This window comes from Hypanus sabinus, unplaced genomic scaffold, assembly GCF_030144855.1.
Source record: "Hypanus sabinus isolate sHypSab1 unplaced genomic scaffold, sHypSab1.hap1 scaffold_986, whole genome shotgun sequence".
NCBI lineage: Eukaryota > Metazoa > Chordata > Chondrichthyes > Myliobatiformes > Dasyatidae > Hypanus > Hypanus sabinus.
In genome coordinates, this window is record NW_026781842.1 from 34,917 (window position 1) to 59,329 (window position 24,413).

The 24,413-nt window shown below is 44.2% G+C and overlaps 1 protein-coding gene across 1 annotated transcript in view; it reads left to right on the plus strand.

Annotated features, from left to right (window-relative positions):
* The first annotated feature begins 753 nt into the window (after positions 1–753).
* LOC132390612 (deleted in malignant brain tumors 1 protein-like) overlaps positions 754–24,413 on the plus strand; it is a 34,711-nt gene continuing 11,051 nt past the window's right edge. Inside the window, exons 1-5 of the mRNA XM_059963212.1 lie at positions 754–813; positions 5,640–5,769; positions 8,964–9,278; positions 14,108–14,422; positions 21,027–21,341. Coding sequence (XP_059819195.1) covers positions 754–813; positions 5,640–5,769; positions 8,964–9,278; positions 14,108–14,422; positions 21,027–21,341 — 1,135 coding nt within the window. The remainder of the gene's footprint in view (positions 814–5,639; positions 5,770–8,963; positions 9,279–14,107; positions 14,423–21,026; positions 21,342–24,413) is intronic.

A 24,413-nucleotide genomic window follows, 5' to 3' on the forward strand; every position in this document is an offset into this window, starting at 1 on the left:
ATTTAAAAAGAAAACAAAGGGGAAAAAAGCTGAAGAAAAATTTTATATGTAAAAAAAAGTACTTATAAGCTGTTTAAAAAAAAACAAAGCAAATCTGATAAATTAAACTGGTGGGGAGACCTTCAATAAAATTCTGAGCCTCCCAAGCCAACTAAAACCGTTTGTGGTCCTCAGTATTGAAAGTTATTCGTAAGTGGACTAGATTACGCAAGAAGAATCTGAGTTCACAAGAAGGCTTTTTTTTTAAAAGTACTTATCGGCCATTTTAGAAAGTTAAACCGAGTCCGAAGAAGTTGAAATGGCTGGGAGACCTTCAATAAACTTCTGAGCCTCCCTGACCAACTTGAACCATTTGTAGTCCCCAGTAGAAAGAGTAATTCAAAGATTGGCAGGGTGATGGAGGGAAGCTCTGAGTCCACAATTAAAAAACTCTTTCATATGTTACGTACCCCGTAACTGGGTCACTTACCAGCAAAGATAGAGAGGTCCGTTGAAGTCTGATGATACTATTTTTAATGGTATTTATTGATAAAAATACACAAAAATAATATCAATGCAGACATACACATAATATACGTCATCAATACTAAATCTAAAAGCGCAGGTATAATAATAATCAATAAGAAATAGCTCTATCATTGTCTAGGGGATAATGTATTGTCCGATGGAAATATAAAAGTCACTTTAGTTCATTCAAGCTGCAGCTTTTGGTTGGAGAGAGAGACAGATTAAAACTTGCCCACTCCTCTTATGATGTCGATCCTTCGAGAGTCGTTGGGGCTGATTTCTCCCTTAGCTAAGCCGCCTTCCGTGGTAGGGCCTTAATCCTGGGGCAACGGCAAAGGACACACGTGAGCCCTCCACCGGCTATCGCTATTAAACGCCGTCACGGAACTTCTAGCGTTTCTCCTGATGCGTGTCAAGGGCTGTTACCCAGAACCTCTTTTATCCTGACTCATGGGGTCTCAGATGTCAATCAGGGTGGAATGATGCCATCCCCCAACCAGCCCAAGTTGCCTGAGGGCTTCCACGAAGTACAGTATTCAATACACAATTCCGTCTCCAAGAGACAATGACCTGTTCCGTGGCTTTGTATCGCTGGGGCCAGGACATTCCAAACGTCTCTCTCTCATTTCCTGGGTCTCCTGACCTGACTTAATAGCGATCTTGCGATTCTTAAAAAGGAGGGGGGGGGGCAGAGCACAGGCGTAACACCCCCTTTCTTCAACGCGTTTTTTACCATCGGGAAAAAACGAAGTAATACAGAGTCTTACAGGATTTTAGAATCTAACTCCATGCAAAAGATTTTTTCTACAGGGTAATACAGTTATACATTCAATTTAGTATCTAGATGGTTACCGATTACATTGTCACTCCCTTTAATATCTTAACATCTTGTACCTTACTAAAGTCTTGTAGCACAGACTCCAATTTAATAACCACCTACTTTTAGGTCTTATTTTTCTTTAGCCAACAAAACTAAAGAGTTGAGATCTTAGCTTTCGGGTATACTACAAAAGTTCATGCAAATACTAATCCTAGTTGCTTTCAAACTTAACAGGCAGGCTTCCATGGGGGTTGTCTTTTATTATTCACGTGCTTTGTCGAACTCCCTTAAAACCGGCTTCTGCCATTTAAAAATGGCGTCCCCATTAACCCTCGCCTCTTTTCCGGTTAATTCCCATGTGGGGAGCTTGTGCACCCTGGCGAAATAGGCTTTCGCCCGCTCCTTCCATAGGAGTTATTTTATCAACAATGTGTTCCAAACTTAGACCATTTCCCGAATTTCCACACAATTCTTTAATTTTACGCAAGTTGCTAGTTGTCTTTTCAGGACCCTTGAGGCTATTAGTTTTTGGTTTAAACACTTTGTTCAAACAGCATTTCAAATTCTGCCTTTTCACACCACACTCTGGAATAACGATAGCGTGTGGGGCCCCCATCACCTTCCAACTCAACCTGTAAGTGATCCGCAGGCTTTGTGGTACCACGCCATTGTCTCTGTAGCCTGATTGCTGCGTTTAATATCAGTCCAGCCTTTAAATTTTCTTCATTCAATTTGGGAACTACATATTTTCTTTCTCCTTCAATAATAATATTCATCTCCCCGCTAACTTTTAACACACCTTCGAACACAAACAAATGGGAACTCTCACTTCACACTATTACCAAGGTTAACCCTTTCTTCACTGAACCAAGTCCATCTGACCCACAAGGACTGCATTCCTTTTCAACTGAATCAAATACCTCAGACTTTTTCTGAGCTCCATTACTAGGTTCAGTACCACGTGCATCCACATCTTGGACACACTCAAACGGGACATTTGCCTCTTCCAGGCTTTCAATACCCGTACCTGGTCCAAATTCTAAATTCCCCCGATCCTCCCAGGTACTCTCTGGGCAACTCCCTTCCGGAGTAAACTCAACCCCGCGGGCTGAAACAACCTCATCTGCCAACCCAGCAGACTTCTTCAAGGTAATGGCACCCTTTTCATCTAGGAATACCCTCATTTCATTATCGGGAACACCTTTAGAATTTTCAGCTTCTTCAAACAGTTCTGCCAAACCAGACAGATCATCCATGTCCAACTCTGGACCTTTTAACAGCTCTATCTGTTTCTCATCTTTATTTCGTGCCTCTAGAACTTTTCTCCCTGCTAAGGGCAGGTCTACCCCCTCTCCCTTACTCTCTTTCACTTTCCTATTCTCCGTTCCCCCCCACCCCCCCGACTTGGTACAGGGTCGGTAAAAACGTCTCGGCCAAATCGAAACTGGCCGGATTTAAACTGCCCTCGTTCTCAGCTGCCTCTCTCGACAGGCTGCGAGTGACCGCGCGTGCGGGATAGATCTTGGAATCTAGGGGCGGGGCCACAACACTCACTGGCCGGCTCGTCAGCGTCATTGCTGCCCAAACCTTCCCACCGGCTAAATCGTTACTGAGAAGGAGGTCCGCGTCAGTTCTCGGGAATTCTGATCGCACCCCTATTTCAACTGGTCCAGATACCAGATCACAATTCATAATGATCCTATCCAAGGGCACCATTTCCGTCCCTTTTCCTATTCCTTTCACAGCTACCATTCCCGTCTTGCGACCAAATTCCAATACCTTACTGCTCCCGTGTCTCTCCAGATCCGTACTGGAACTGGTGTGTCTCCCTCCCTCACAAACACGGTTCCTTCCCGTACTCTGTCTACCTGGGGCTCTCTTGTCGATTTACTGATTACCATGGCACATCCGATAGGGACTGCTGCTTTCCCTTTTCCTGTCTCTTTCCTCGGAGCAAAGCACTTAGATGCAATATGCCCCCCCTTTCCACAAATAAAACAGGTCAAGCCAGGACCTCTCCTGCCGTCTTGCCTTTCCCCCTCAATCTTACCACTAGCTCCCGACGGGACCTCTGCCTCAGCCGATGGGCTTTCTCTATCGTTCCAACAGTCTCTCTGGGAACTTTTATTCGAGGAAAATTTTGTCTTGTGGGTTAGGGCATATTCATCTGCGAACCCAGCAAATTTGGAGATGGACTTACTCAGCTTCTCATTCAAATACATTCGGATATCCTCCAAAACACAACCTTTAAATTCCTCAATCAGAATTAACTCCCTGAGACGCTAAAGATCCTCTGCCACGATTTCTGCTGTGCACCAACAATCCAAGAGCACACCCTTCTCATAGGCAAACTCGGTATACGTCTGATTCCACCCTTTCTTTAAAGTTCTGAACTTTTCTCTATACGCTTCAGGTACTAGTCATAACTCCGGAGAATGGCCGCTTTTACTTTGCCATAACTCTCCGCCTCCTCCTCCTCCATGGACAACGCCGTATATGCTCGTTGTGCCTTCCCTTTTAACACACTTTGTAACAGTGCCACCCACTGATCTCTGGACCACTTCTGATTCACTGCCACCTTCTCAAAAAGCAAGAAATAACCATCAACATCCGTCTCCTCGAACGGAGGTACTGACCTCAACTCCCGACTAACATTAAGCCACTTCTCTCGGTCTGACCCTTGATCTCTTCGCTCTTGCCTTAACTTCTCCATCTCCAAGTCATGTTTCCTCTGTTTCTCTGCCTCCCCATACTCTCTCTCCTTCTCGGCTCTCTCCCTCTCTTTTTCAGCTGCTTCCAGCTATTTTAACTGAATTTCATGCTCCCTTTGTTTCTCAGCCCTGTTCTGCTCCCTTTTCCCCTCTAACTCCTTTAGCTGGAGCGCATGCTCCCTTTGTTTGTCGGCTCTTTCTTTCTCCTTCTCAGCTGCTTCCAGCTGCTTTAACTTAATTGCATGTTCCAACCTTAATTTCTCCAACTCTAACTGAGCCGTCCCACTAGCTGGTACCTTTTCAGGGATATTTTCCAATACCTCAGCTGCAAACACATTCTTCACAATATAATACTGAGTTATTGCCCTCCGCACCTCCCGCTTTTTCATGGACAACCTCAACTCTGCGAGGTTTAGCCCTTTCGCCAGATTTATCAAGTCCGATTTGGTGGCCGCCTCTGGAATCGGGTTTTCTATAAATTCATCCACGTCCATCTTTGCTGGTTTCCCGTCTGGCTACCCGCGCAACCAGATCCAAGTTTGGACTTACAGGCCCAGTTCACTGGCCTCCCAATTTGGTGTCAAATCTTGAGATGAGAACCCTAATTGTTACGTACCCCGTAACTGGGTCACTTACCAGCAAAGATAGAGAGGTCCGTTGAAGTCTGATGGTACTATTTTTTAACGGTATTTATTGATAAAAATACACAAAAATAATATCAATGCAGACATACACATAATATACGTCATCAATACTAAATCTAAAAGTGCGGGTATAATAATAATCAATAAGAAATAGCTCTATCGTTGTCTAGGGGATAATGTATTGTCCGATGGAAATATAAAAGTCACTTTAGTTCATTCAAGCTGCAGCTTTTGGTTGGAGAGAGAGACGGATTAAAACTTGCCCACTCCTTTTATGATGTCGATCCTTCAAGAGTCGTTGGGGCTGATTTCTCCCTTAGCTAAGCCGCCTTCAGTGGTAGGGCCTTAATCCTGGGGCAACGGGAAAGGACACACGTGGGCCCTCCACCGGCTATCGCTATTAAACGCCGTCACGGAACTTCTAGCGTTTCTCCTGATGCGTGTCAAGGGCTGTTCCCCAGACTCTCTTTAATCCTGACGCACAGGGTCTCAGATGTCAATCAGGGTGGAATGATGCCATCCCCCAACCAGCCCACATTGCCTGAGGGCTTCCACGAAGTACAGTATTCAATACACAATTCCGTCTCCAAGAGACAATGACCTGTTCCGTGGCTTTGTATCGCTGAGGCCAGGACATTCCAAACGTCTCTCTCTCATTTCCTGGGTCTCCTGCCCTGACTTAATAGCGATCTTGGGATTCTCAAAAAGGAGGGGGTGGGGGAGAGCACAGGCGTAACACATAACATCTTTGAACTCAGCGCGCATCTTCAAAACCTGAGGGGCATAGTCTTCAACGATGCAAATCCTGTTACCCTGATAATCCAGATTTCCTCTCTGACGTGCCTGCGATCTGAAGGTTTTTCACCTAATATCGATGAAAACAGAGAGTTCCTGGACGTGGTCTAGAACCCAGGGCAAACCCGTGAATGAACGTCATGTGCGCTCTGTCTAATTCAGGTGGAGTCGAAAGAAATTCTATCCCGAAAATCTCAGAAAGTAAAGAAGAGAAAAATTCAAACGGAGACCCCCTTTCGATGGTCTCTGGCAAGCCGAGAATTCGTAGATTATAACATCGGTCATCTTGAAAGTAAGTTTGCTGTTTTGCTCCGTCAAATTGGAACAGACAGCTTCCAGCTGCTGAATGCGATGTTTTAAATCTTCGGAAGTCAATGTGAGATAAACGTTCGGCATGATCATCCACTCGAGTTAATCTGATCCAATTTTGGATCCTACGAACTGAAAGAAGACTTAAATTCAGACAATATCAGATAGAATGTCTTGTCGATTTGTCCCAGGACAGAGAGAATCTGGCAGACAGAGCCATGGAGGCTTCTTTTTTCCCAGATTTAGGAATCTTTGTAGCCATTGTAAGATAAGTGTATTCGCAGGCAGATAAGAGAGTCAAAGAAATTAACAAACTGGGATTAAAAAAAGGGAGATACAGAGTGCGAAGGTAAGAAATGTAACGGAGCAAAAGTTTTAAGGGATTAAACAATTGCCATCTTACCGGAAGTCCCCTGAACATTTTCACCTTTATCATTGTTTCCCTCCGGGATTGAACAGGATTCGAAAACCAGGTCCCAACAATATGTCAAAGCTTGTCGTATTCGATTTTGATCATCGTCAGGCCAATCTGTAGCATTTGTTTTAATGATGTTGGCTTACTTAAAGGCTGATTTATACTTGTACGTCACATCATGTAGGTGTCACATACCCTACGCTGTATCTCCGCTGTACCCTACGCGGTAGGGTGATGTGCACCTATCCAGAAAAGTTACTCACGCATCGTGGCGACGCAGACCACAACAACTGTGAATGGTCCACTTGGTAGCATCGCATTTCCTAACTTTGAAGAGATGTGAAAGGATTTAGGAGTGGATTGGGACAATTTTTTATAGGAAGGATGTAACAGAGAAATGGAGGTAATTCAGAGGTGAAATTTTGAGGGTACAGAATCTTTATGTTGAAAGGAAAGTTTAAAAGTTTTCCTTTTAACTTTTGAGAGCCATGGTTTTCAAGGGATATTGGAAACTTGGTTAGGAAAAAGCGAGATATCTACAATAAATATAGGCAGCATGGAGTAAATGAGGTGCTCGAGGAATATAAAGAATGTAAGAAGAATCTTAAGAAAGAAATTAGAAAAGCTGAAAGAAGATACGAGGTTGCTTTGGCAAGTAAGGTGAAAATAAATCTGAAGGGTTTCTACAGTTATATTAATAGCAAAAAGATAGTGAGGGATAAAATTGGTCACTTAGAGAATCAGAGTGGACAGCTATGTGTGGAACCGAAAGACATGGGGGAGATTTTGAACAATTTCTTATCTTTGGTATTCACTAAGGAGAAGGATATTGAATTGTGTAAGGTAAGAGAAACAAGTAGGGAAGTTATGGAAACTATGACGATTAAAGAGGAGGAAGTACTGGCATTTTTAAGGAATATAAAAGTGGATATATCTCTGGATCCTGACAGGATATTCCCTAGGACCTTGAGGGAAGTTGGTGTAGAAATAGCAGGGGCTCTGACAGAAATATTTCAAATGTCATTAGAAATGGGGATGGTGCCAGAGGATTGGCGTATTGCTCATGTGGTTCCATTGTTTAAAAGGGGTTCTAAGAGTAAATCTAGCAATTATAGGCCTGTCAGTTTAATGTCAGTGGTGGGTAAATTAATGGAAAGTATTCTTAGAGATGGTATATATAATTATCTGGATAGACAGGGTCTGATTAGGAACAGTCAGCATGGATTTGTGTGTGGAAGGTCATTTTTGACAAATCTTATTGAATTTTTTGAAGAGGTTACGAGGAAAGTTGATGAGGGTAAAGCCGTGGATGTTGTCTATATGGACTTCAGTAAGGCCTTTGACAAGGTTCCACACGGAAGGTTAGTTAGGAAGGTTCAATCATTAGGTATTAATATTGAAGTAATAAAATGGATTCAACAGTGGCTGGATGGGAGATGCCAGAGAGTAGTGGTGGATAACTGTTTGTCAGGTTGGAGGCTGGTGACTAGTGGTGTGCCTCAGGAATCTGTACTGGGTCCAATGTTGTTTGTCATATACATTAATGAGCTGGATGATGGGGTGGTAAATTGGATTAGTAAGTATGCAGATGATACTAAGGTAGGTGGCGTTGTGGATAATGAAGTAGGTTTTCAAAGCTTGCAGAGAGATTTAGGCCAGTTAGAAGAGTGGGCTGAGTGATGGCAGATGGAGTTTAATGCTGATAAGTGTGGGGTGCTACATTGTGGTAGGAATAATCCAAATAGGACATACATGGTAAATGGTAGGGCATTGAAGAATGCAGTAGAACAGAGTGATCTAGGAATAATGGAGCATAGTTCCCTGAAGGTGGAATCTCATGTGGGTAGGGTGGTGAAGAAAGCTTTTGGTATGCTGGCCTTTATAAATCAGAGCATTGAATATAGGAGTTGGGATGTAATGTTAAAATTCTACAAGGCATTGGTAAGGTCGAATTTGGAGTATTGTGTACAGTTCTGGTCACCGAATTATAGGAAAGACGTCAACAAAATAGAGGGAGTACAGAGAAGATTTACTGGAATGTTACCTGGGTTTCAGCAGCTAAATTACAGGGAACGGTTGAACAAGTTAGGTCTTTATTCTTTGGAGCGTAGAAGGTTGAGGGGGGGACTTGACAGAGGTATTTACAAAGTAAAATTATGAGGGGGATAGATAGAGTTGACATGGACAGGCTTCTTCCATTGTGAGTAGGGGAGATTCAAACAAGAGGACATGATTTGAGAGTTAGGGGGCAAAAGTTTAAGGGTAACACAAGGGGGAATTTCTTTACTCAGAGAGTGGTAGCTGTGTAGAGAGAGCTTCCAGTACAAGTGGTAGAGGCAGGTTTGATATTGTCATTTAAAGTAAAATTGGATAGGTATATGGACAGGAAAGGAATGGAGGGTTATGGGCTGAGAGCGGGCCAGTGGAACTAGGTGAGTGTAACTATAGGCACGGACTAGAAGGGTGGAAATGACCTTTTCCGTGCTTTAATTGTTATCGGGTTATAAAATGGAGAGTGTGTGGGCAGCTGCCATCAGTCAGTCTGGCATCCTGGTCAGCAGTTTCATGCTGGTCGGAAGGGCCTGTTTCTGTGCTGTTCTGTGCTCAATGTTCCTTCCCTCGAGCACTGATCTCCCACCCAGTCGAACCCCGTTCTCCCCTCAGTCCAAGCCCCATTTCCCATTGCACAGTCTCTCACGTCACCCTTGTCAGCTTACAATATGGGAATCCTCATTTTAACCTCATTCCCTTCTCGGTTCCAGGCCCAGTCCCTGTCCGGCTGGTGAACGGGAACAACATGTGCTCTGGGAGAGTCGAAGTCTATCATAACTCTACCTGGGGCACCGTCTGTGGCAGGAGCTGGAATAGGAGTGAAGCGGACGTGGTCTGCAGGATTTTGAACTGTGGGACATCTGAGTCGGTAACAACAGATGCCTCCTACGGAGAGGGCACTGGGAAGATCTGGCTGGATGGGGTGAAGTGTAATGGGACAGAGCCTGCTCTCGACCAGTGCCCAGCCAGCCCATGGGGGGTGAATAACTGCTCCCACGCACAGGACGCTGGAGTCTCCTGCACAGGTGAGTGTGTGTGGGCAGCGAGTGTGTGCTTTACACTGAAACCTCTGCTGTGCTATTGAGTGAACTCCAGTGTTGAGCAGATTGTTGCCCTGACTGCATCACTGTCCTTCTCAAGGTCCTGATCCTCCGTGGTTCCTGGTTGTCAGGTCCAGCTGCAGGTGCTGGGAGAGAGTCGGATTGTAGTGCAGGCTGTCCAAATCACTGCAGAGTCCGAACGGTTAAAGGGTGGAGGAGCATTTCCCTCGCTCCCAGCAATTAGAGGCCCTGTCCCGTTGCCGGGTTGGGATTTTTGGATTGGAACTTGACCAGGATAGATGTAGACTGTGAAAACTTGGTGCGATAGTGGGGTTAGACTTGGTGAACAAGGGAATTACCACCGAGGGCACAACCTCAGAATAGAAGAACATCTCTTGATATATGAGGAAGAATATTTATCAGCAAGTACGTGGTGAATCTGTGGAATTCATTTACACGAGTGGATGCGGAGGCCAAGTGATCGGGGATATTTGAAGCAGAGTTTGATAGGTTCTTGATCAATCAGGGAGTCGAGGAGGTAATTTTTGCAACGATTGCAATGGGTTTGTTAAATAAATCAGAACATCATCAGCAAATAAATTAACCTTATATTCTTCTTGGTTAACTCTGAAGCCCACAATATCTGGATCCATTCTAATTATTTCCGCTAATGGTTCTATCGCCAATACAAATAGGGCTGGTGATAATGGACAGCCTTGTCTAGTTGACCTTGTTAAGTAGAATGATGTTGAAATTTGACCATTTGTCACTACTTTAGCTTGAGGACTATTATTTAAGGTTTTACTCCATTTTATAAAAGATTTTCCTAACTCATATTTTTCCAATACCTTAAATAAAAAATCCCATTCCAATCTATCAAATGCTTTTTCTGCTTCCATAGCAACTGCCACACTCATTTCCTCTCTTTTTTGTGCCAGATGAATTATGCTGTAACCGAGTTACATTATCTGTCGATTGTCTATTTTTAATAAAGCCTGTTTGATCTATATGTATTAATTTTGGTAAATATTTAGATATTCTATTAAATAAAATTTTTGCTATTATTTTATAATCTGTATTCAACAAAGAGATAGGCCTATATGATGTTGGTTTTAAAGGATCTCTATCTTTTTTTGGCAATACTATTATGATCGCTGTCGAAAAAGATTGTGGGAGTTTAGGCGTTCTTTCCACTTAATATATTAACTCCATAAAAGGAGGGATTAATAAATCTTTAAATTTTTTATAAAATTCAGGTGGAAAGCCATCTTCTCCTGGGGATTTATTACTCTGAAATGATCCTAAAGCTTCTTCAACCTCTTTTAATGTAAAGAGCATATCCAATCCTTTCTGTTCTTCCAAATTTAATCTTGGAAGAGTTATTTGTGATAAAAATTTGTCTATCTCAGCAATCTCATTTTGTGATTCTGATTGATATAATTCGGAGTAAAATTTTTTATAAGTTTCATTAATTTCTAAAGGTTTATAAGTAATCTTATTTGCACTTGTTCTAATTGCATCTATTGTTTTGGAAGCCAGTTCTGTTTTCAACTGCCAAGCAAGAATCTTGTGTGATCTTTCACCTAATTCGTAATATCTTTGTTTAATTCTCATAATTACTTTTTCTGTTCAATATGTCTGGAGTGTATTATATTGTAATTTTTTTATTGACAAGTTGTTTTTGTTTTTCTTCTGTTGTCTATCTTTGGGATTCTTTTTCTAATTTTGTAATCTCTTTTTCTAATTGATCTATTTCTACCATATATTCCTTCTTAATTTTAGAAGTATAACTTATTATCTGACCTCTCAAATATGCTTTCATCACTTCCCATAATATAAATTTATCCTCAGCTGAATGTGAATTTGTATCCAAAAAAAATTGGATCTGTTTTTTCATAAAATCACAAAAATCTTGATGTTTTAATAAAATTGAATTAAATCTCCATCTATAAATCAATTCCTCCTTATCCATCATTATCATTGTCATTATCAAGGGGGAATGATCTGACAGTATTCTTGCTTTATATTCCACACTTTTCACTCTATCCTGAATATTCTTTGATAATAGGAAAAAATCAATCCTTGAATAAGTTTTATGTCTATTTGAATAGAATGAATAATCTCTTTCTCTTGGATTAATTTTTCTCCATATATCAATCAGATTTAAGTCTTTCATTAATGATAGAGTTAACTTTATTACTTTTGATTTTGTAACAGCTTTAGTTGACCTATCTAGAACTGGGTCTAAACAAAAGTTAAAATCTCCACTTATTAATATTTTATCATGTGCGTCGGCCAAATTCAAAAAAGCTTCTTGTATGAATTTTGCATCATTTTCATTTGGTGCATAAATGTTCATAAGAGTCCATAATTCCAAAAAGATTTGACAATATATAATCACATATCTCCCCACAGAATCAATTAATACATTTTGTATTTTAATTGGTAAGGTTTTATTAACCAAAGTTGCAACTCCCCTCGATTTTGAATTAAATGAAGCGGCAATAACACTTCCAACCCAATCTCTCTTTAATTTCTGATGTTCTGTCTCTGTTAAATGTGTTTCCTGCAAAAGAGCTATATCTCCTTTCATTTTCTTAATATATGTTAAAACTCTTTTTCTTTTCACAGGTCCATTAAGCCCATTAACATTAAAACTTAAAAAAATAAGTAAATTAGTCATTCATACTACCTTGGGGAATCTCTTTAAAATTCTCCATTTTGCTATGTGTCTCTCCCCAATCATCCAGGCAAAAAAAAGAAAAATAGAAAAAAGATAATTGATATAGAGAAAAAAAAACAAAGTATCCCCCCCACTAATGTTCATCTTCATCTTTAATCCATTTCATTTCTATAATTCTTTACTGCATCTCACGAATATTAGGGAGTTCTTGTACGAATTTCTCTGCTTTCTGATGATCAGTAAAAAAATCTTCTTTCTTCATCATCCAGAAAAATTATCAATGTTAATGTTAACCCTGAGCAGCTGCCTTCAAGATCTTTTCTTTATCTTGATATCTTAAACATTTTATCACGATTAATCATGGATTTTGACTTTGTTGAGGTTTTGGTCTTAAAGCTCCGTGAGCCCTTTCAATTTCAATTAGCTGACTTCCCTCTTCCATTTCCAGAGTTTCCGGAATGCATTTTTGACAGAATTTTATTGAATCTTCTCCCTCCATACCTTCTTTAAGACCAACAATTTTAATGTTGTTTCGTCTGCTAAAATTACATCTACTTTTTCCAACAACCGTTTTCTTGCTGATGTCCAGGCAAGAATATTATCTTCCATCTTATCCATTCTTTCAATGTTGTCTCCCATTTTTTGTTCCAACTTTTTAACTTTCTTGTTCATCTTCTTTTGTTTTTTCACCACTTTATCAAGCGTAATCTTCACATTTCTAATATCTGTTTTTATTACTGTTAATTCATGCATTATTTGTATCAGGACTTCTCTTATGTCTCCAGAAAAATTTCCACCTTTAATTTCCTCCTGCACTTCTTCTTCTTCGTCTGTTCCTTCATCTGTGGCTTCCAGAGAGTCTGATTCTACTTCAGATTCACTTTCATTTCCACTTCCAGTCACAGTTGGAACTTGTAGTTCTGTTTGCACCTGTTTGTGCATACTCGTTTCTTCGCGCATGCGCCATTCTCGCTGTTTCTTCTTAGAGACCGCTGATATTCCCGCAGCTTCCTGCCCTGCACCATCGGAGGGGGCATGTACTTCGCCGGGAGGAGATCAAACTTGAGTACAAGGCTCCGCCAAGACGGCCGGGCCTTCTTCCCGGCCGACTCGCGCTGTCTTCAAAGTAGTAGTTCTGTTCTGGTTCTGTTTAGGAGACATATCCAAAGATAATCCTGAGTTGTGTATAAGTAATTTCTAGAAGGTATTAATTAACTCTTCTTCACTTAAACTTTGTTTTATTACTTTTTACGGGAGAGCCAGAATCCCACGTCTCGATCCTACGTCATCACGTGACGTCATGTGGCTGATAATTAATCAGCCATGCGAATGTCAGATCCGACTCGATGTGCCAAATGGCCTAAATCTGTTCGCTTGTCGGATGGTGTAAGTCTCCCCTCAGAATCTGATGCTGTCTGGGAGCAACTCAAGCATGTTTAACCTTCTCGGCCGATTACAGTCAGCAGATCTGTTGGCCTGTGGATCTGTGTGGCAGTTTTGAAAAAGCCAGTGGGGCCAGTCATTCGACAGGCTGCAGGTGATTAGGAACGTGGTCAAGGCAAAAATAAAGCAAAGTGGCCATTGCAGGAGAGGAATGTTGCTTGGGGGAGACCTGAAGTAAATTCATCCACTGATTCGAGGCACGGACAGGGCAGATGGTTCAGAGTGTTTTTCCCAGGATGGAAATGTCAAATACTACAGGGCACTGGAGGGGGAATGTGTAAAGGAGATTTATGGGGCAAGTTCTTTCATGCAGCTAGTGGTGTCTGGAAACCACTTTCAGGGGAGGTTGTGTCAGTAATCACAGCAACAATGTTTAAAAACCAGGTATCAAACACTAACATTTCACTGGCAGTTATGGAGGTAAATGGACAGTGTGTGGGCAGCTGACATTAGTCCCTCTGGCATCCTGGTCAGCAGAATCAGGTTGGTCCGAATGGCCTGTTCCTGTGCTGTTCTCTGAGCTCGATGTTCCTTCCCTCAGTCATTCATACCCCACCCAGTCTAACCCCATTGCCCCTCAGTCCAATCCCCGTTTCACATTGCAGAGTCTCAGCCTTCTCTCATGTCACTCTCTTCAACTTTCAATATGAGAATCCCCGTTTTAACCTCATTCCCTTCTCGGTTCCAGGCCCGGTCCCCGTCCGGCTGGTGAACGGGAACAACATGTGCTCTGGGAGAGTCGAGGTCTATCATAACTCTACCTGGGGCACCGTCTGTGGCAGGAGCTGGAATAGGAGTGAAGCGGACGTGGTCTGCAGGATTTTGAACTGTGGGACATCTGAGTCGGTAACAACAGATGCCTCCTACGGAGAGGGCACTGGGAAGATCTGGCTGGATGGGGTGAAGTGTAACGGGACAGAGCCTGCTCTCGACCAGTGCCCGGCCAGCCCATGGGGGGTGAATAACTGCTCCCACGCACAGGACGCTGGAGTCTCCTGCACAGGTGAGTGTGGGTGGGCAGCGAGTGTGTGCTTTACACTGAAACCTCTGCTGTGCTATTGAGTGAACTCCAGTGTTGAACGGATTGTTCACCTGACTGCATCTCTGTCCTTCTCGAGTTCCTCAACTACTGTACAGAGTCTTGCCTTCTTAGGAAGTTTTCTGATGACTCTGCCATAATTGGATGCATCAGCAAGGGAGATGAGGCTGAGTACAGGTCTACGGTGGGAAACTTTGTCACATGGTGCGAGCAGAATCATCTGCAGCTTAAACTGAAAAATTCTGAAGAGCTGATGGTGGACCTAACGAGGGCTAAATCACCGATGACCCCCCTTTGCATCCAAGGGGTCAGTGTGGATATGGTGGAGGACTACAAATAGCTGAGCATTTGAATCGACAATAAACTGGACTGGTCAAACAACACTGAGGCTGTCTACAAGGAGGGTCAGAGCCGTCTCTATTTCCTGAGCAGACTGAGGCCCTTTAACATCTGCCGGACGATGCTGAGGATGTTCCACGAGTCTGTTGGCCAGTGCTATCATGTTTGCTGTTGTGTGCTGGGGCAGCAGGCTGAGGGTAGCAGACACCAACAGAATCAACAAACTCATTCGTAAGGCCAGTGACGTTGTGGGGGTGGAACTGGACTCTCTGACGGTGGTGTCTGAAAAGAGGATGCTGTCCAAGTTGCACGCCATCTTATATAACAAACCATATAACCATATAACAATCACAGCACGGAAACAGGCCATCTCGGCCCTCCTAGTCCGTGCTGAACTCTTAGTCTCACCTAGTCCCACCTACCCGCATTCAGCCCATAACCCTCCACTCCTTTCCTGTCCATATACCTATCCAATTTTACCTTAAATGACACAATTGAACTGGCTTCTACTACTTCTACAGGAAGCTCATTCCACACAGCTATCACTCTCTGAGTAAAGAAATTCCCCCTCGTGTTTCCCTTAAACTTCTGCCCCCTAACTCTCAAATCATGTCCTCTCATTTGAATCTCCCCTACTCTCAATGGAAACAGCCTATTCACGTCAACTCTATCTATCCCTCTCAAAATTTTAAATACCTCGATCAAATCCTCCCTCAACTTTCTATGCTCCAATGAATAGAGATCTTGGTCAATGACTCCCATCCACTCCATAATAGACAATAGACAACAGGTGGAGAAATAGACCATTCGGCCCTTCGAGCCTGCACCGCCATTTTGAGATCATGGCTGATCAATTACTATCAATACCCGGTTCCTGCCTTGTCCCCATATCCCTTGATTCCCCTATCCATAAGATACCTATCTAGCTCTTTCTTGAAAACATCCAGAGAATTGGCCTCCACTACCTTCCGAGGCAGTGCATTCCAGACCCCCACAACTCTCTGGGAGAAGAAGTTTTTCCTTAACTCTGTCCTAAATGACCTACCCCTTATTCTCAAACCATGCCCTCTGATACTGGGCTCTTACAGCATCTGGAACATATTTCCTGCCTCTATCTTGTCCAATCCCTTAATAATCTTATATGTTTCAATCAGATCCCCTCTCAATCTCCTTAATTCCAGCGTGTACAAGCCCAGTCTCTCTAACCTCTCTGCGTAAGACAGTCCGGACATCCCAGGAATTAACCTCGTGAATCTACGCTGCACTTCCTCTACAGCCAGGATGTCCTTCCTTAACCCTGGAGACCAAAACTGTACACAATACTCCAGGTGTGGTCTCACCAGGGCTCTGTACAAATGCAAGAGGATTTCCTTGCTCTTGTACTCAATTCCCTTTGTAATAAAGGCCAACATTACATTAGCCTTCTTCACTGCCTGCTGCACTTGCTCATTCACCTTCAGTGACTGATGAACAAGGACTCCGAGATCTCTTTGTATTTCTCCCTTACCCAACTCTACACCATTCAGATAATAATCTGCCTTCCTGTTCTTACTCCCAAAGTGGATAACCTCACACTTATTCGCATTAAACACCATCTGCCAAGTATCTGCCCACTCACCCAGCCTATCCAAGTCACCCTGAATTCTCCTAACATCCTCATCACATGTCACACTGCCACCCAGCTTAGTATCATCAGCAAACTTGCTGATGTTATTCTAAATGCCTTCATCTAAATTGCTGATGTAAATCATAAACAGCTGTGGTCCCAATACCGAGCCCTGTGGCACCCCACTAGTCACCACCTGCCATTCCGAGAAACACCCATTCACCGCTCCCCTTTGCTTTCTATCTGCCAACCAGTTTTCTATCCATGTCAATGTCTTCCCCCCGATGCCCTGAGCTTTGATTTTACCCACCAATCTCCTAAGTGGGACCTTATCAAATGCCTTCTGAAAATCGAGGTACACTACATCCACTGGATCTCCCCCATCTAACTTCCTGGTTACATCCTCGAAAAACTCCAACAGATTAGTCAAGCATGATTTACCCTTGGTAAATCCATGCTGGCTCGGCCCAATCCTATCACTGTTATCTAGATATGCCACTATTTCATCCTTAATGATGGACTCTAGCATCTTTCCCACCACCGATGTCAGGCTGACAGGTGGATAATTCTCTGTTTTCTCCCTCCCTCCTTTTTTAAAAAGTGGGATAACGTTAGCCATTCTCCAATCCTCAGGAACTGATCCTGAATCTAAGGAACATTGGAAAATGATTACCAATGCATCCGCAATTTCCAGGGCCACCTCCTTTAGTACCCTAGGGTGCAGACCAACTGGACCTGGGGATTTGTCAGCCTTCAGTCCCATCAGTCTTCTCATCACTGTTTCCTTCCGAATGTCAATCTGTTTCATTTCCTCTGTTACCCTATGTCCTTGGCCCATCCATACATCTGGGAGATTGCTTGTGTCTTCCTTAGTGAAAACAGATCTAAAGTACTCATTAAATTCTTCTGCCATTTCTCTGTTTCCCATAATAATTTCACCCAATTCATTCTTCAAGGGCCCAACATTGTTCTTAACTATCTTCTTTCTCTTCACATACCTAAAAAAGCTTTTGCTATCTTCCTTTGTATTCCTGGCTAGCTTGCGTTCATACCTCATTTTTTCTCCCCGTATTGTCTTTTTAGTTAAGTTCTGTTGTTCCTTAAAAATTTCCCAATCATCTGTCCTCCCACTCACCTTAGCTCTGTCATACTTCCTTTTTTTTAATGCTATGCAATCTCTGACTTCCTTTGTCAACCACTGTGGCCCCTTTCCCACCTTTGAATCCTTCCTTCTCCGGGGGATGAACTGATTTTGCACCTTGTGCATTATTCCCAAGAATACCTGCCATTGCTGTTCCACTGTCTTTTCTGCTAGGTTATCAGTCCAGTCAACTTTGGCCAGCTCCTCCCTCATGGCTCCATAGTCTCCTTTGTTCAACTGCAACACTGACACCTCCGATCTGCCCTTATCCTTTTTCAAATTGCAGATAAAAGCTTATCATATTGTGATCACTACCTCCTAATGGCTCCCTTACTGCGAGATCGTTTATCAAATCCTGTTCATTACATAACACTAAATCCAGAATAGTCTTGTCCCTGGTCGGCTCTCGTACAAGCTGTTCCAAGAATGCATCCCATAGGCACTCTACAAACTCCCTATCCTGGGGACCAGCACCAACCTGATTCTCCCAGTTCACCTGCATGTTGAAATCCCCCATAACTACTGTGACATTACCTTTGCCACATGCCAATGTTAATTCCCTATTCAACTTGCACCCAATATCCATGCTACTGTTTGGTGGCCTGTAGACAACACACATTAGGGTCCTTTTGCCCTTACTGTTCATCAGTTCTATCCACACAGACTCTACTTCTCCTGACCTTATGTCCCCCCTTGCAAAGGACTGAATCTCATTCTTCACCAACAGGGCCACCCCACCCCCTCTGCCCACATTTCTGTCCCTACGATAGCACGTATACCCTTGTACCTTCATTTCCCAGGTCTGATCTCCCTGCAGCCATGACTCCGTTATCCCAACAACATCATAGTTACCCATTCGCACCTGGGCTTCAAGCTCATCCGCCTTATTTCTGACACTTTGTGCATTTAGTTATAGAATTTTTAACCCATTTCTCCTCTCTCTGTTTGAATTGCTGCCTATTGTGCTTAACCCAGCTCCCCGAACTCCCATCAGGCTATACGCCCCTAGAGTTTTGTTGTCCTTCCTAAACTTACTTATTCTTTCAACACATTTAACTCCATGTTCCGTCAGACCATCCCTCTGTGCATGAGTCCTCCTTATCACTTGTTCCGCCCCACCTTCCTCTACTACACACTTAATATTCCGGAACCGTGTAGTCCCCACCTGTCCTTTATTCTTCCTCTCGCTATCCTCCCTCACATTCTGGATCCCTGCCCCCTGCAAATTTAGTTTAAACCCTCCAAGAAGCACGAGCAAACTTCCCTGCAAGAATGTTAGTACCGCTCCAGTTCAGGTGTAAACCGTCCCTTCGGAACAGATCCCACCTTCCCTGGAACAAAGCCCAATTATCTACAAACCTGAAGCCCTCCCTCCTGCACCATCCTCTCAGCCACGTATTAATCTGTATAATCCTTCTGTTCCTTGCCTCACTCGCACGTGGCACAGGTAGAAATCCTGAGATTGTTACCCTGGAGGTCCCGCCCTTCAGCTTCGCACCTAACTCCCCTGAACTCCCTACGCAGGACCCCCTCACTCATCCTACCCACGTCATTGGTCCCTACATGGACCACAACATCTGGATTCTTGCCCTCCCTCTCGAGAATAACCTGCACCCGATCTGAGATGTCTCGGACCCCGGCACCAGGGAAGCAACATACCATCTGAGACTCCCGATCTTCCCCACAAAATCTCCTATCCGCCCCCCTGACTGTAGAATCCCCTATCACTACCGCTCTCTTCTCTTCCCTCCTTGCCAGAGACAGGACCACTGCAGCTTGTTCCTGGTAGGCCATCCCCACCAACAGTATCCAAAACAGTATACTTATTGTTGATGGGAATGGCCACAGGGGTGCTCTTCTCTCTCTGTCTGCTCCCCCTGCCTCTCTTGACTGTCACCCATTTGCCTACCTCCTGTCTTTTCGGTGTGACTGCCTCCCGATAACTCTTATCTATCTTTGCCTCTGCCTCCCGAATGATCCGTAGTTCATCCAGCTCCAGCTCCAACTCCCTAACTCGGTCTGATAGGAGCTGCAGCTGGACGCACCTCTTGCAGGTGTGGTCATCAGGGACAACTGTGTTGACCCTGACCTCCCACGTACTGCATAAGGAGCACACCACTGCTGTAACTGTCTCCCCCATTAGCTGATCCTAGATTAGTCAGAATAAATGAGAAACAGGCTTCTTGTCGAAGTCCCCTTGCGTCGAAGCCCGTTGAGCCAAACCCAGCACTCTGGTCCCACGCACTCCGCTGCCCGCTCCTGAAAGTGGGCCGCTTTTTAAACCCGCGCTCACTGCCGACTTCACCCGCACTTGCACAGCTTTACCTTCCTCCTCAGGTACTCTCCAGGTAGGTCCGAGGGTCCGAATATCCTGGTTAGGCACAGGAGTACATTCAGCCAGAGACTCATTCCACCGAGATGTAACACTGAGCGTCGTAGGAATTCATTCCTCTCTGTGGCCATCAAACTTTACAACTCCTCCCTCGGAGAGTCAGACACCCTGAGCCAATAGGCTGGTCCTGGACTTCCTTCCACTTGGCATGATTAACTTATTACTACTTAATCATATATGGTTTTATATTGCTATATTTCTTCACTGTTCTTGGTGCGGCTGTAACAAAACCCAATTTCCCTCGGGATCAATAAAGTATGTCTGTCTGTCTGTCTGCCATGAGAATCAGTAAGTAGAGGTGGAGGCCGAGGTAAATTTCCTTTTCTCTTGGTCTATTTCTGTCGAGTATTACAGTGAGAATGGGGCCAGGGTCAGTGGTGTGTTCTTCATGGGAGGTGTGGGAACTTTGGGAGACCTGCAGTCTCTCTGATAACTATACGGGCTCTGAGTGTCAGCTCCTCAGAGTCGTGCGTTGAAGAACTGGAGTTGAATCTGGATGGCCTTTGGTGCGTACGGGTGAATGAGGAGATGTTGGATAGAAGCCCCTAAGTTACAGGAGGCAGGTACCTGCGTGTCTGTGAGGAGAGGGAAAGGGAATAGGTAGACAGTGAGTGTACCACTGTGGTTGTCCCGTTAAATAATAAGCATTCCGCCTTGGATACTGGTGCGGGCTGTAATGGGAGGAACGACCCTCCGGGGGAGGCAACAGTCCCAGAATAGAAATGACTCACATGAGGGAATAATTTTAAGGTGATGGAGGAGGGTACAGGGTGGGTATTGGGGTGGGCTGGGGTGTAGTCAGAGGTCAGGTTTTACACAGACAGTGCAGGATGTCTAGAATGTGCTGTCAGAGGTGGTGGTAGAGACAGACACATTAGGGACTTCCAGGAATGAACCAAAAATGCGGCTTATGTGGGATTGATCTTGGACGAGATTAACATCATGGGCCAAGTGTGTGAAGTGTGCTGTAATACTGTTTGTTTGAGGGAACCGAGTCTCCACTCTGAGGCAAAATAGGTACATTACCAGGAGTGAACTAACTGGAATCCCCTCCCCCACACCACCCTCCCCTCTCTCTGATCTGTTTCAGGCCCAGTCCCCGTCCGGCTGGTGAACGGGAACAACATGTGCTCTGGGAGAGTCGAGGTCTATCATAACTCTACCTGGGGCACCGTCTGTGGCAGGAGCTGGAATAGGAGTGAAGCGGACGTGGTCTGCAGGATTTTGAACTGTGGGACATCTGAGTCGGTAACAACAGATGCCTCCTACGGAGAGGGCACTGGGAAGATCTGGCTGGATGGGGTGAAGTGTAACGGGACAGAGCCTGCTCTCGACCAGTGCCCGGCCAGCCCATGGGGGGTGAATAACTGCTCCCACGCACAGGACGCTGGAGTCTCCTGCACAGGTGAGTGTGGGTGGGCAGCGAGTGTGTGCTTTACACTGAAACCTCTGCTGTGCTATTGAGTGAACTCCAGTGTTGAACGGATTGTTCACCTGACTGCATCTCTGTCCTTCTCGAGTTCCTCAACTACTGTACAGAGTCTTGCCTTCTTAGGAAGTTTTCTGATGACTCTGCCATAATTGGATGCATCAGCAAGGGAGATGAGGCTGAGTACAGGTCTACGGTGGGAAACTTTGTCACATGGTGCGAGCAGAATCATCTGCAGCTTAAACTGAAAAATTCTGAAGAGCTGATGGTGGACCTAACGAGGGCTAAATCACCGATGACCCCCCTTTGCATCCAAGGGGTCAGTGTGGATATGGTGGAGGACTACAAATAGCTGAGCATTCGAATCGACAATAAACTGGACTGGTCAAACAACACTGAGGCTGTCTACAAGGAGGGTCAGAGCCGTCTCTATTTCCTGAGCAGACTGAGGCCCTTTAACATCTGCCGGACGATGCTGAGGATGTTCCACGAGTCTGTTGGCCAGTGCTATCATGTTTGCTGTTGTGTGCTGGGGCAGCAGGCTGAGGGTAGCAGACACCAACAGAATCAACAAACTCATTCGTAAGGCCAGTGACGTTGTGGGGGTGGAACTGGACTCTCTGACGGTGGTGTCTGAAAAGAGGATGCTGTCCAAGTTGCACGCCATCTTATATAACAAACCATATAACCATATAACAATCACAGCACGGAAACAGGCCATCTCGGCCCTCCTAGTCCGTGCTGAACTCTTAGTCTCACCTAGTCCCACCTACCCGCATTCAGCCCATAACCCTCCACTCCTTTCCTGTCCATATACCTATCCAATTTTACCTTAAATGACACAATTGAACTGGCTTCTACTACTTCTACAGGAAGCTCATTCCACACAGCTATCACTCTCTGAGTAAAGAAATTCCCCCTCGTGTTTCCCTTAAACTTCTGCCCCCTAACTCTCAAATCATGTCCTCTCATTTGAATCTCCCCTACTCTCAATGGAAACAGCCTATTCACGTCAACTCTATCTATCCCTCTCAAAATTTTAAATACCTCGATCAAATCCTCCCTCAACTTTCTATGCTCCAATGAATAGAGATCTTGGTCAATGACTCCCATCCACTCCATAATAGACAATAGACAACAGGTGGAGAAATAGACCATTCGGCCCTTCGAGCCTGCACCGCCATTTTGAGATCATGGCTGATCAATTACTATCAATACCCGGTTCCTGCCTTGTCCCCATATCCCTTGATTCCCCTATCCATAAGATACCTATCTAGCTCTTTCTTGAAAACATCCAGAGAATTGGCCTCCACTACCTTCCGAGGCAGTGCATTCCAGACCCCCACAACTCTCTGGGAGAAGAAGTTTTTCCTTAACTCTGTCCTAAATGACCTACCCCTTATTCTCAAACCATGCCCTCTGATACTGGGCTCTTACAGCATCTGGAACATATTTCCTGCCTCTATCTTGTCCAATCCCTTAATAATCTTATATGTTTCAATCAGATCCCCTCTCAATCTCCTTAATTCCAGCGTGTACAAGCCCAGTCTCTCTAACCTCTCTGCGTAAGACAGTCCGGACATCCCAGGAATTAACCTCGTGAATCTACGCTGCACTTCCTCTACAGCCAGGATGTCCTTCCTTAACCCTGGAGACCAAAACTGTACACAATACTCCAGGTGTGGTCTCACCAGGGCTCTGTACAAATGCAAGAGGATTTCCTTGCTCTTGTACTCAATTCCCTTTGTAATAAAGGCCAACATTACATTAGCCTTCTTCACTGCCTGCTGCACTTGCTCATTCACCTTCAGTGACTGATGAACAAGGACTCCGAGATCTCTTTGTATTTCTCCCTTACCCAACTCTACACCATTCAGATAATAATCTGCCTTCCTGTTCTTACTCCCAAAGTGGATAACCTCACACTTATTCACATTAAACACCATCTGCCAAGTATCTGCCCACTCACCCAGCCTATCCAAGTCACCCTGAATTCTCCTAACATCCTCATCACATGTCACACTGCCACCCAGCTTAGTATCATCAGCAAACTTGCTGATGTTATTCTAAATGCCTTCATCTAAATCGTTGACGTAAATGGTAAACAGCTGTGGTCCCAATACCGAGCCCTGTGGCACCCCACTAGTCACCACCAGCCATTCCGAGAAACACCCATTCACCGCTCCCCTTTGCTTTCTATCTGCCAACCAGTTTTCTATCCATGTCAATGTCTTCCCTCCAATACCCTGAGCTTTGATTTTACCCACCAATCTTCCATGTGGGACCTTATCAAATGCCTTCTGAAAATCGAGGTACACTACATCCACTGGATCTCCCCCATCTAACTTCCTGGTTACATCCTCGAAAAACTCCAACAGATTAGTCAAGCATGATTTACCCTTGGTAAATCCATGCTGGCTCGGCCCAATCCTATCACTGTTATCTAGATATGCCACTATTTCATCCTTAATGATGGACTCTAGCATCTTTCCCACCACCGATGTCAGGCTGACAGGTGGATAATTCTCTGTTTTCTCCCTCCCTCCTTTTTTAAAAAGTGGGATAACGTTAGCCATTCTCCAATCCTCAGGAACTGATCCTGAATCTAAGGAACATTGGAAAATGATTACCAATGCATCCGCAATTTCCAGGGCCACCTCCTTTAGTACCCTAGGGTGCAGACCAACTGGACCTGGGGATTTGTCAGCCTTCAGTCCCATCAGTCTTCTCATCACTGTTTCCTTCCGAATGTCAATCTGTTTCATTTCCTCTGTTACCCTATGTCCTTGGCCCATCCATACATCTGGGAGATTGCTTGTGTCTTCCTTAGTGAAAACAGATCTAAAGTACTCATTAAATTCTTCTGCCATTTCTCTGTTTCCCATAATAATTTCACCCAATTCATTCTTCAAGGGCCCAACATTGTTCTTAACTATCTTCTTTCTCTTCACATACCTAAAAAAGCTTTTGCTATCTTCCTTTGTATTCCTGGCTAGCTTGCGTTCATACCTCATTTTTTCTCCCCGTATTGTCTTTTTAGTTAAGTTC